This window comes from Sceloporus occidentalis, unplaced genomic scaffold, assembly GCF_023333645.1.
Source record: "Sceloporus occidentalis isolate IW3139 unplaced genomic scaffold, rSceOcc1.0.p SCAF_38, whole genome shotgun sequence".
In the NCBI taxonomy this organism is placed as follows: domain Eukaryota; kingdom Metazoa; phylum Chordata; class Lepidosauria; order Squamata; family Phrynosomatidae; genus Sceloporus; species Sceloporus occidentalis.
In genome coordinates, this window is record NW_028317018.1 from 5,680,663 (window position 1) to 5,694,048 (window position 13,386).

Genomic DNA, 13,386 nt, shown 5'->3' on the forward strand with positions numbered 1-13,386 from the left:
ACAGGCTGTGCACTCACTACTTTACTTTTGTGAGATACTGTATATATGTGTGTGTGTGGGGACAGTGTATGTGTATGGGCAGGTCTGTGTTAGAGCAGTGTAGGTAAATGTGTGTTTGTAAGCTGGTGTGTGTACATGTATATGTGCGTGTAAAGGAAGGGGTGTGTGAAGGCAGTGTATGTCTATACATGTGTGTGGACAGGCGTATGTTAGGGCAGTGTATGTGTATATGTGTGTGTATGGGCAGGTGTTTGTAAAAACAGTGTGTGTGGGCAGTTGTGTGTCAGGACAGTGTAGGTATTTATATGTGTGTTTATGGACAGGTGTGTGTAAGGGCAGTGTATGTGTATATGTGTGTTTATGGTGCAGGTATGTGTAAAGGCAGCCTGTAAGGGCAGGGACACAATTTTCCATTCTTGCTGCAAGCCCAAAAAGAGCCAGCTACAGCTCTGCTAACAACAATCAGGTAAGGCGAGTGCCTGTCGCTCTGTCTCTGCACTTATTTGTATACCATAAAGAAAAGATTTCCTCTCCTTCTGAGGTCTGAAGCAATACCTAAGGAAGACAGGAAAACTTTTGAAACTTGTCTTTGAAGCATTATGTTAATTCAATAAAAAGGTATTGCATACTCTGGTATATTGGCATTATATATATATATATATATATATATATTTATGTTTTGTCAGTGGCATGGTGGAACTTATTAGTGCCCCCCAGTTTTGACCGTGGTATCTTATGTGCCCCCCTGTATATTGTTCCTAGAGTCGCCACTGGCAGAAGGGGAGATTTGTGGACGGTGTAGAAGTTATTAAGAGGAAAGGGAGATTAAATCTGAGTAGGGATGCACAGAAGAGTAAAAACACATAGAGGGTGGGCTACACGATGACTGCAGTTTCCCTCCAGTTTAACTCTTAACTCTTATCTGTCCATTTATGAAGAGTCCACATGGGATGAGGTCAGTGGTGTAACTACTGGGGTCGCAGCTGCAATGGGGCCTGCCTCTTTAAAGGGGCCCTAGTGACCTCTGCGATCACTGCGCTGGTCCAGGTCATAAACAATTTTGAACCGGCATGAGGAGAAGAAACCTACATCACGTGACCCCCTGACATCACGTGACCGCTTAGTAAAAGCGAGCAGCTGGGCAGAAAGCTGCAGGACAGGTAGATGTCTGTATGGGTATGTATAGGGTGGGCGAAAGCTGTTTCAGGGCAATGAGGGAACAAAAGCTGTTTGGGGGGGGTGATGACACAGACCAGCTCTTTGGGGGGGATGATTGCAAAGGCTGTTTGGGGTTTAGGATGGCCCTGATAATCTCAATGGGGGCAAAGGTGGCAGTAGTTGCAGGGAATACCTATGGCTCTGTCTGTACCCTATGCTGCATGATTCCAGACAAGAAGGTACAGACAGACTAAGAGAAAACACACACATGGCTTGAGGTTTAGGAAACAGTCTATATTGTGCTGGCTGGTCAGGTAATACACACAGGACTGGTTTAACAGCAGAACAGGTCAAGTGCGCTGAGGTTGGAAGACACCTCGGACTCTGATCTGTAGCTGGACTGTGGGGGATTAGAGCCTTTTAAGCAGGGCACACAGCAGGAAGACCTCAGGCAAAAGGATGCAGTCAAAAACAAAGTGGGTCAGTGTAAGAAATCATTTTCATGCCTTTATTCTTTCCTATACATATACACGCTTTAGGTTTGAATGCAACGTTCTCAAACGTGATATACCTATTAGCGGGTTTTCTGTGGAATGTATGTATACTACTTTGTTCTACCAAATAAACCTCTTTACGAAGACTTAGAAGCTGTTGTCTTGATTGTTCTCTGGTCGCTGGAAAAGTTTAGATATTGAAGACAAACAAATATCTAACAGTCAGTAACAGGAGCACGCTATCGACAAACCAAATGAGGTATCGAGTAGAATTGTAACGAACAAGCTGGGCCAGAACCAGAAGTATGAGGCTGCTAGAAGTACAGGACCAGGATACACAGCCACAACAGTAAGCTGCTTAAACTCCAATGCAAGGCCCAGACTGAAGGGCAGCTGTCCAGAATAATTGTTAATGGATACTCCCAAGAGGGAAGGGTGGCTACTAGTAGCTGGAGACAGGCATGACAGTGGGTCCTGTGTTCTAGTTAAACATCTGGATGAGGTTACTGTAGCAACATTTCCAAGCAATTTCCAAAGAAGGTGTTGGCCCAAGAAGATTGTGATATTTATATGTATTGGGCATGGGCCAATCCTTTTTAATTAAAAATTTGATAGGAGCGTGCTACTATCAGTGCCCATTCAGGGGCAAGCTGGCTAAATCCTAGTTGTGATGGGCACACAGGAAAGAAAAATGTGTTTCCTCACTGTAAATTTGGTTTTGGTATTTCCTTGGCAGTTAACATTCTTAATTTGGACACTTGCCCTAAAGCAGAAGAGATGGAAATTTTAACTGGCTGTAAAGCGACTAAAGAAAAATAAATGGTAAAATTATATACAATTTTCACTTTAGAAATTTAAACATTTCGCTTCTAAGTTGAGGTGCATGTTGGAACACACAGGTTTCTTGTAGGGAGGCCATGGATGTTTTGCTAAATCAAAACAAATGAAATGCACACCTAGTGTCCCACAACTGTAGACTGCAAATAGAGTCAGGACAACTATTGCAGTAGCCTAGTTTAGCATTCAGACTGCCCCTGTTCTTCGCATTGGGGTTGAGTACGTACAGTGCAGCACGATAGATGCCATTTCCAGTTTTGTTCCCATCTTTCATTTTCGCCATTTAACTTGATTATAGCCTTGTCAACCATTATATGTTGTAATGCAATTTCCCCACTAAAACCAGGAGTTTGCTGGTGTAGGCTCTCCTTTATTTTAACAGCTGTTAATGGTCCAGTAGCTTCCTATGATTAGGTATCTATACTGCCCATGTATGCTGAGATCATACAAACTAATATTTGTCCATCTATCTCATATGGATGTGGTCTAATTAACCATATCACTTTAAAAGTGTAGTTTTCGTAACATTAAGGGCTCAACCCTGGCCCAGGTTAATTGTAAACAGTGCCACACTCAAGCGTGGAAAATATTTGTTTTATTTGTAACCTCGTTGTGTGATGGGTTTACACAGACAGAAGTAATGTGCATTACACCTGCAGTTTTTGCTCAAATGTCTGTTTAGCCATGTTGCGTATTTAAGCAAAGCCAAAAAAATAATTTTCCACCTTGTTTTTATTTTAATGGCACTTAGACATTGTTATTAGTATGCATCAGTTTCACAGGACTATTTCAAAGATTGGAAAGAACAATCCAGCACCAGATGTCAGGAAGCAAGCACTGGGCATCCAGTCCACTTCTATAATAGATGCTCCTCTTGCATACTACCAAGCAACAAGGCCACAGGGAGGATTACATGGCAGAGACTGGATGAAATGCAGGGGGTACGAATGCACACAATGTCTTTAGGACAATTATTTAGAATATCCTAAAGGTTATATGTGATTTGTGGGATATGCAAGTACAACCAGCAAGACTGTTCACATAGATAAGACATGCCAAGTACAGAGACTGCAGTTACATGTTGCAAGTTATTTTATACACAACAAAAATAAACGAAACACTGTTTTGGTTCCTTCTAGTATCAATTACAATTCAATGGCCTTCAGAGCAGTGTGCAGAATTTACAGAATTGAGGAAAACCAGATCACAAAAATAAAATCCAGTTATTCCAGAGAGAAGAGTCCAATAAATCTTTGTAAATTAGTAACTAGACTGGAGACTGTTTTAATGCACCAGTAGGAAAGGGGCCTTTGGAGTTCCAAAATATTTAGCTAGTCTATATTGGACCATTTCAAATTTTTTGTTCATAATTATAGTTGCTGGTCACTGGCTCTACAGCCACCAAAGCAAATTATTTTAAAGCCGAATCACTGGTTCTGGTATATACCTAAAAAATGTAGATCAGCGTAACTGAAGTGTCTGTCTCCTTACCTGCTTTGGCTCAAAGTGGCAGAAGAGCCAGAGACAGACACCATTAAAATGCAGTAGACTTACTTCAGCTGCATAAGAGCAAATTCTCATAACATTTGGTTCCATCACCTGTGCCTCACTGAAGCCTAGCTTTATTTAAGTCATGATTAAGAATTAGGAGGGTTTATGTGAGACATGGTTTCTATTAGCACCTTAATTTATATTTTGGTCAGAGATGAAAGTTTACAAAAATAGATGGGAAACCCATCAGCAACCAATGGTTTGTTTAGATCTAATGCCTTGTAGGGACAGAGGTGCAAGGGATACCAATTTAATACTAAACCAGGCCCAGTAAGACATCAGCACCAGCAAAACGGTATAATCAGTATTCCCAGAGCGTTGAGGAATCAATTGTCTCAGCATTGGCTTTCAAAACACCAGCGTGGTCTCCCTTTAGATACAGGCCATTAGCCTTTATTGCTACTTTGTTGTAGTCGCAGAACTCAAAAAAGAAATCTACTGGGTTAGGGCTACTGCTGGTAACAGAGGAATCACTGCCAACGGTCCAGTAGTTCCCTGTTGAATCTATAGGGGAGAAAAAGAAGCAGTTAATACCAGTACTGGGCCTAAAAGGACACATCCCAATACATCTTGCATAAGCTACTCTCAAAGGTCAATGATGCACTAAACTATTCATTATTCACAAGAATCATGGGTGTTTAAGGGACAACTCTAAGCAATGAAAATGTTTACATAAATTAAGCTATTTCTCACAGTATACTTATTTTATCTTACCATTTACTTTGTAAATAAAATAAGTTATAAGGGACACATCTGAGGATACACAGTAGTAAAGACTACTTATCTTGCAGCACCACCTCTCTATAAGAGGTTACCAGATATATGAATAAGTCAACTTACCTTTAAGATTATATGCACCATCATTAAACTCCAGTTGAAAGACATCATAAATTGAACGATTTGAGTCAAGAGTGCCTGTCATTTTGCGGCAACCTATAAATCCATGCTCTCCTCTCAGGACAATGAGAGGACGGTTAATAAGCTTCATCAAGAAATGTTCAGTCTCCCCTGCAGAATAATGAAAGCCATACAAGCACAGTATATAAACATTTGTATACGTATTCAAATTTGAGTTGATAAGTAGTGTAGCAAGGCTCCAAACAGGAGATATGGGAGATTTTCTGACCAGATTGCTGTTTAACCCCTTGATGACAATTGCCGGTCCGGGCACGTCACGGAAATTCATGTCGATAACGACAAATGACGTGCCAGGACCGGCACGTCATTAAACGGGTGCAGAAAGCGATCTATTTTCGCTTTCTGCACCGAAACGGCGTTGCTGTAATGCCTCGACCTCGAGGCATTCAGCAACGCCATTATCGGCACAAAGGGGCCATCTCTGGCCCCTCCCCGGACGCCCAACGATCGCCTCCTAAACTTAAATGGTGTCGCTGGAATACCTCGATCAGGAGGCATCCAGCGACACCAAACACTTACCTGGGGATGGACTGTGACCGCTCCGGAGAGCGGTCACAGCCGCCGGTGATCTTCGCCATCTGCAAGATGGCGGCGGTCCGGGAAAATTCAAGAAAAACAAAGTCTAAAAAGTTCGCTAGACGGTCTCCAGACCCTCTAGAGAACTCTGGCTCCACTTGCAGGTTGAATACAGGTACTGCATTCAACCATGCAAGTCAATGGAGCTCAGCTTTCTAATCACAGTGTGATTAGAAAAAATAAATTAAAAAAATAAAATAAATAATAATTAGAAAAAAAATAGTAAAAAACCAGTAAAATGTAAAAATTTCCCACTGATGTCCCACTGATGTCACTGATCAGGGGAACCTTCAAGTTGAAAAAAAATGTTAAAAAAAAAAAAGGCAAAAAAAAAAAATAAAAAAAAAAAAAATATATATATATATATATATATATATATATATATATATATATATATATATATATATATATATATATATAAAACATTTTTGTGAGCAAGTCCTAAAATTAGCATATTAGCTTAAAACAATTCTCGCATGGAAAGTTAAAACACTGGCATATTAAATGCCCATGGGGTGTCTACTTTTAAAAAATGTATGATTTGATGGGGTAAATTGAATTGGCCGGGTTCAACAAGGTCCCAATTAACACGGGGGGGGGGGAAGGATGGCCACACATCTAATTTCCAATTAGAAAAATGCACACGTACCAAATGTGGCCTTTTAGTTCCCCCCAAAAATGACAAACCCATGCATGTGGGGTATCACTGTACTCAGGAGATGTTGCTGAACACACATTGGGGTGTCGTGTGACAGCGGCATATACCAGGAGCTGTAAATTCATACATAAAGTAGGTGTGTGGGGGAAAAATACACACACAAAAATACTACTGCAAACTTTGAAAAAATGCTGGTGGTAAAATGTGTGCATGCAAAGAGTTAAAATACCAGCATTTAAAATACCCTATTTAGCAGGTTTTTTTTATTACCTTTTATAGATGAGTAAAAGATTTTTCAACTAAAAGTTAGAAACAGTCATTTTTTTCTAAATTTTTCACCATATTTTATACTTTTTTTTAATAGTAAATAATATGATACAATCAAAATGTCATCTAAAGAAAGCCCTTGTCCTGAAAAAAACAATATCTAATGTGTGTGGGTTCAGTAAACGGGAAAGAAGAAAATTACAGCTAAACACGAGCAGCGCAGAAGTGTTAAAACGGCCATTGTCACGAAGGGTACAAAAAGTAAAATCAGCCTTTGTCACGAAGGGGTTAAAGAGACATACCATCAAATATTATAAGCAGGGACAATGAATGTTGTGTACTCTATTGCATCTTAAAATCTTGCCGCATTTACACAATACTTGTATATTATAAATATATACAAATACAAACATTTTCCTACACAAAAATTAAAGGTTGCCATTACTGGATTAGATCATTTTTAAGACAACACAATGGTATATAAAACTGGAAAATAAAGCAATTTTCATTTGTGAACATGGTAAGCGTATCCTATCCTGTTAAATTTGTCATTATGTCTGACTGCATATATTGTTGCATATTTCTTAAACAATCTCTTTAGATTGCCAATTTAACAAATAATCCAAATTCCAATGTAACAATAAACACACTTGTCAGAGATGCAGAATATTGACGTTTATAGGGTTTGTAGAAAGCTTACTGAAAAGAAAAAAAAAAATCTAACCTGGAGCATCAACAGAGGCTGCCAGCTGTCCATTCTTCTTTGCAGTCACATATTTGCCATTTCCTCCCCTGAGGGTTATACGCCGGTCACACCAATCAATATCAAGGTAGCAGCTGTCATTCCTGGAATGGACCATGAAGAGTGAAATGCGAGTGGCCATAAGGAAAACCATAAAGGTCTGTCTGAAACACCATGGCATTTTATGGAGAATCTATTTAACACACAAGATGGTGCCACAACACTTAGATGCACACAAGAAAGGACTGCCTAGTCATAGGGTTATCTGATCACACACAAAAAAAGTTGTTTTTTTTATTACAGAAATAGCAGTCAGTGCATATAATTATCAGTTGGTTTAAAAAAAAAAAAATAAAAAAATAAAATAAAATAGTAATTAGCATTAACCAGGCTGAAATGTAAAAGGCCTCTGGTTTTAAAGCCAAGCCTAAAGAATTTTCAACTATAAGGAAATAGCATAAGGAATACTTGATTTAGATAGATTAGGGTATAGAATCCCACAAAACCAGGAAAATCTTGAGCATATGTCATAAGCACGTTAGGTCTTCGGAAGTAGCGTATGGAATTATAGTTGTACTTACAGGCTTGAAGCCGTTGCCTGGATCCCTCCATTGCTTGTGAGAGTCCAGTACTTCCCAGTATGAGTACGGAAAGCACACTTTTTGGTGTCCTTATTTATTTCCAATTGGAAAGTTTCTTGGTCAGTCTCCTCTTCCTGATTGGCAGAGAGGTCAATCCCTAAACAGATAAAATAAATGAGGCCTCTATAGAAAGACTAGATTGCAAACCTAACACTTCAATCGGAGAGACAATTTTCTTTTATGGTAAACCTGACCAATTGCACAACATGATCAAGTCAGGTGAATCCAGAAATGTTGCTTCTTTCATTGTATGACATGTACACTGGTCAGCCATAAGATTATGAACACCTTGCTAATATTTTATAGGCCCCTCTTTTGTTGCCCAAACAGCCCTGACCTGTCGAGTCATGGACTTCACTAGACCTCTGAAGGTGTGCTGTGGTATGCATGCTGCAATATGTTAACAGCAGATCTTTTAAGCCCTGTAAATTGTGAGGCGCCTTTGGCATTGGACAGGGGTCACCACAGGTACCCTTAGTGGTCTGTGGTTACATAGCCCCATACACAAACTGATGTGTTGTGTGTTCTGACACCAGCATTACTGTTTAAGCAAGTTGAGCAACAGTAGCTCGTCTATTGGATCTGACCAAGGTCAGCCTTTACCACCCACTTGCATCAATGAGCCTTGGCCACCCCATGACCGTGACGGTGGTTTGCTGCTTCTCTTTCATTGGACCACTTGGAGGTACTGACCACTGCAGACCGGGAAAACTCCAGAAGAGTTACACCTTTAGAGATGCTCTGACCCAGTTGTCTACCCATCACAATTTGGACCTTGTCATAGTCACTCAGATCCTTATGCTTGCCATTTTTGCCTAGTCCCAGCATCAACTTTGAGGACACAATTGTCACTTGCTACCCAATATATCCCCCACCCACTGACAGGTGCCATGATTCCACCTGTCAGTGGTCATAATGTTACGGTTGATCGGTATAATTTCATTACAAAACCGGAAACATATCATCAATTATCCTTACATATCGAAAAAACCCACTATTCTTCAAAAAGTGCTAATTACCACTTTGTTTTGTTTTTGCAGTTTTTCACCCATCAGTTAAAGGTCTGAATTGGCATATAATACATTTTAAAATGTATTGTTTCCAAATTGACTTATACAATGATTTTAATAAATTAAAACATTGGGGTGAATCTTGCAGAATCCCCCCAATAACTTTCAGTTTTCTCCTCCCACAGGAGGTGTAATAGGCCGAGGACAACAGATCAAGATGGGTTGAGAAGAGTTTTGAGACTTCCATGCGTTCCCATCGATTTCAGTGGTGTTGAACACCAAACAAAAGCAGATCCTATATTTTCATGAATATATTTACCATGAAATTGTCTTGTTCATCTCTACCTACCTTTTTGCCTAGAGAGACTGAGACATGTGCTTCCTTCTGTCTGCCCAAAGCAGCATTAAATGATTTCTTGGTAGACAGAAGGGAAGTCTCCAATAAAGGGGAATTTTGTCAAAACTATTTTTTGTTTCCAAAGATAGAAAGTTATAGAAAATACAGCAGATCAGAGAACACAATTCCAAAATATAGTATACTTTGCCACTTACCGCTAATCTCTTTTGTGATAAAGGGAACAGACGTACTTATTAATCCCATTTTAGCAGATTTATTTAAAGGGTAACAGTTAACTTTAATATGTTAAAATTTCTTTAATTTTAATTATTTTTCAAACAAAGCATTGCTCAAAGTTCTGCACAAGTAACAATGTATGCCTGATTCTTAGACTGGTGCACGTACGTCTTGTATCTAACAGGATTACTTTGCACCATGTGAGGCATTTGACCAATTTAGACACATGTGAAGGGAAAATACTGTAATTAGTAACTGTTCGACGAGCCCGGGAAGTTACCAAGTCACTAGTTTTCAGATTGCCTGAGGTTCAGGTGTGCATCCGTTTCATACAACCTTTCTAATCGCGCATGAAGATACTTTACATTGTATCTATCAAACAGACCAGCTATTCTAATATTATATTAGTTTGGATGTTTTGGAGAGACAAGGATCAATTTCAGTGATTTCTGTCCTTCAGAAACACCAACATTTGCATCCATTCATATAACCAATGTTTTGGTGCATTACAGCAAAATATGTATAACAAATTTTGCCAGACAAGAGGAAAAATACACTACTGTTATCCTTTATATATTAACCATTTATGGGTTTCATAGACAGATTTCCCCCCCCCGCCCCATTTCTTCCCAAAGGTATATATTTGTAAACAGACAACCTCCAATGTGATAAATAAGACTTGTAATTGCCACTTGAGAATGCAGTGTCCCAGCAGGGAGGGCCAGTTTAGCATGCCCAGCATTATTTACCTTGATAGTAGGAAACCAGCTACTAAACTGTAAATTGTAATGAATATCTAGTATAAATTATAAAATTATAAAATGACCGACGCATTGTATCATAAGGAAACCTATTAATTATAAAAAGCAGTCTTAAGCTTAAAACATGCGATGTTTGGGCTCTTCATACACAGAATAGCAGCGTTCTTGTTCCAAACAAGTGATCAATGAGGATTTTGTACATCTGCAATTTTTGTGTTTCAGTTTAACTATTAAACATGATGTGCAAATTCACCAGCACACAAATAAAATGCTGGTAACCCAGTATATGTGGCGTAATGGGTCATTACTAAAGGCTAAGCTAACAGCAACAGCTCCCAAAACTAAAGAAAACCTCAGATTATCAAGAGTACTGCCTGTCGGCTAATCTGTAACGTTCCCAATTTATTGATTTATATAGCACCACCATAAGGCATCAATACAACTATTTAGTCTCAAAGAGACTAAAAAGGTAGGGAGGGTCCACCCCAAGCGACATCAGTCTGGAAGATGCTACCCTTTCCCAAAGCTACACACCAAAGACATGTAATGGTGCTTATGTATTAAACATACATAAACTCATTATAAACAAAGCTCTTGGATGATTATAATCAGACAAAGTATCTTAAAGTCTGTGGCTTATGATCTGCATTATGTTAGCCATTAACTCATCTCTGCCCTGGTAGGTTGATGGCAAGTAATGGGTAGAAAGGCTTAATTTGTATTGGGGGGTGAGGAGACTGTAGCTTAAAACTAATTTAATTGGATAATGCTGGCCCTGCTACAGATTGCCACCAATCCCGAGCAATTACTTTAAATTTCTACAAAATTTGCTTAGGCAAATAGAAAAGGCACATATAGGTAAATGTATGCAGAGCTGTGAAGCCAAAAGCTTCCCTTTAACCTCCATTACTCCAGCCCCAAGTGATACAGAATAGATTTAGTGTGCACAGCTGCCTCTAGGAAGGCATTTGCTTTCTGGACATAATCAGTGAGGAGAACAATTAACCGCCCCTCCTCAGCCTCCCACTCAGCGGTTCATGCGGACGCACAAAGATTGGGGAGCGTGTGATTGACAGACCCTAAAGAGGAGGCGGTGAGCGGTTACTAGATGCTTTAAAATAGAGGGAAACGCATCCACTGAAGAGATATATATATATATATATATATATATATATGGCCCTGCCCCCAGTCGCAAAAAGCCTACATGTGGGTGGGGAGCAACATGCTACTCCCTAGCCTGAGCCGTGAGCAGACAAAGCCCCTTCGCCCCTTCCTCCATCACAGGAGGACTCTTTGGGAAGCAAAAACTCCCATGAAAACGTGAACGAGCAGGCAGCTCAGTGTCTACGTCACACCATGCACACACACGTCATAAACTTACACATCATACTAATGACGTGACGGACGGTGCGCCGCAATAATTCACTCCTGCAAAGAAAAGAACAAAAACAGTGGGAACACGAATACTGCGGTCATTGGTTCCGGTTATACGGCTAAACTCCGGGGACACATGGGCCGAATGAGATAAGACAAGGCTGCGTGCGGCGTTCTATCATATAACCGGCTCGCGCGATGATCGCTATTCTGCCTGGATACAGGCATAGAGGGAAGTAACGGGGAGGACTGGGATGGATGGGATTATGGGAGAGGAGTGTCTGCAGAAGGTGGGGAAAGGAAATAACTCAGCAGTTTTGGAATCCTTTGTATCAGGATCGCGTTAAAATGGCATTTATCTGGGCTCTTAGTGAATTACACAGCAGAGGGTATCTAATGCGATATAAGAAAACACGCATTTCTACGCGGCCATCAGCGCTTTGTATGCGTACATGTGGCCACATTCTTATCTGCCTAGAGCATAGCCAAATCATTTCCACGTGACCGCAGTCTTCCCCACATACAGAGAAATGGGCCATCCGTGTACACATGTTAAGCATCATCCCTTTCTACATGTAGCTGTATAGCCCAAGCATGAACATGGAGCCGTCAAGTTTCTCTTGCTTCACCCTCACAAGGCCCCCACAGCACTGGGTACTCACCTTGCCTGGTGGACACATTCCTCCCGTTGCCCGCAGTGAGGACCACCTGGGGGCAGCTTCTTTCCAGGACGAACAGCTCATCCCTGCCAGCCTTGCTGTTCTTGCCGGCTTTCAGTTTCCCGCTGGGCCCGGAGGGAGTTAGGTACCGGCCATCGGCAGCCCGAAAGGCGACTTTCCCGGCTGAAATATCCAGGGTGTAACCCGTATCCGGACCCGACTCCGCGTGCAGACTACCGTCCATGGCCAGGAGGCGGTGGTCGGGTGTCTGGATGCTGTAGCGGTTATCCTGGAACAGTAGAGTGATGAGGGAGTCCAGACCCCAGGGTACATCCCGCTCCACCGAGAGCTCGTCTCCTTGGGCGCCCAGGCGGCCGTACCTCTTACGGGTCACACTATATAAGGTGACCTGGGGATGCATGGCCAAGTGGACCCCCCACTTCTCAGCAGGAGATACTGATGGAGAGAAACAGCTGATACGGTCTTCTGACCCTCCTAGGTACCGGCCGTAAGCTTCGGACTGCAGGACCCAGCGGCCATCCCCCTGGGCACTGATCAAGAAGCGGCACTCCGGCCCCGGCACCTCGCTCTCTCCGGACACCCGTCCATCCTTGTCTGCAGACAGATAACGACCCAAGTGGCTTCTGAGCAGCACAGCCCCAGCCTCTTCCCCCACGGGCTCCAGGCTCCACACTTGCTTTTTCTTCAGGCTGGTGGCCGAGGCATTGATCTTGAAGCCGAATGCCTCTGCAGTGAGATATTTGTTGTTGCAGTTGATCAGTCCGAGTTGCAGGGGTTCGGAGTTACTCATGTTGTTCGGTACAAGATGCTCTTAACGGTGGCTCCTCACTAGCACTGCGAGTCTCAGATTGCCAGTTGCTGCTTTTAAAGCCTCGGTGATCTCACTCTGAGGGCGGCTCCCAAAATCTGGGGAATAAAGGCTGGAAAATGGAGGAGATTCGGGGGATGCGAACAATGGAGAAAAGAGTATAGTGATTGGGTTCCTAACGTAGCGCCATCAGGACTGTTGTTATTAGGGTCTTACATATTTTATGATGGGCGTTTCAGTGTTATAGTAAGGGGGCCACCTCACAAAGAGGACCGAAACCATACAGCGAGACCAGTATTATGAAAGCAGCCGGTACAGCCGGGGTCCGATCTATAGC

The 13,386-nt window shown here is 41.6% G+C and overlaps 1 protein-coding gene across 1 annotated transcript; it reads right to left on the reverse strand.

Moving 5' to 3' along the window:
- Positions 1-4,341: 4,341 nt before the first annotated feature.
- Positions 4,342-13,031, reverse strand: LOC149290665 (fascin-like). The gene is made up of 5 exons (XM_089488454.1): positions 12,224-13,031; positions 7,783-7,939; positions 7,184-7,305; positions 4,881-5,048; positions 4,342-4,544 (listed from the first exon to the last, which is right to left on the reverse strand). The coding sequence occupies exons 1-5, from the start codon at positions 13,029-13,031 to the stop codon at positions 4,342-4,344; spliced, it is 1,458 nt and encodes a 485-aa protein (XP_089344580.1).
- Positions 13,032-13,386: the final 355 nt, after the last annotated feature.

Coding starts and splice junctions, on each gene's coding strand:
- LOC149290665 (XM_089488454.1), bottom strand. CDS start 13,031: ATGAGTAACTCCGAACCCCTGCAACTCGGACTGATCAACTGCAACAAC. Junction 5,049..7,183: donor AGCCTCTGTTGATGCTCCAG/GTTAGATTTTTT, acceptor ATTATTCTGCAG/GGGAGACTGAACATTTCTTG. Junction 4,545..4,880: donor TGGTGCATATAATCTTAAAG/GTAAGTTGACTT, acceptor TCTCCCCTATAG/ATTCAACAGGGAACTACTGG.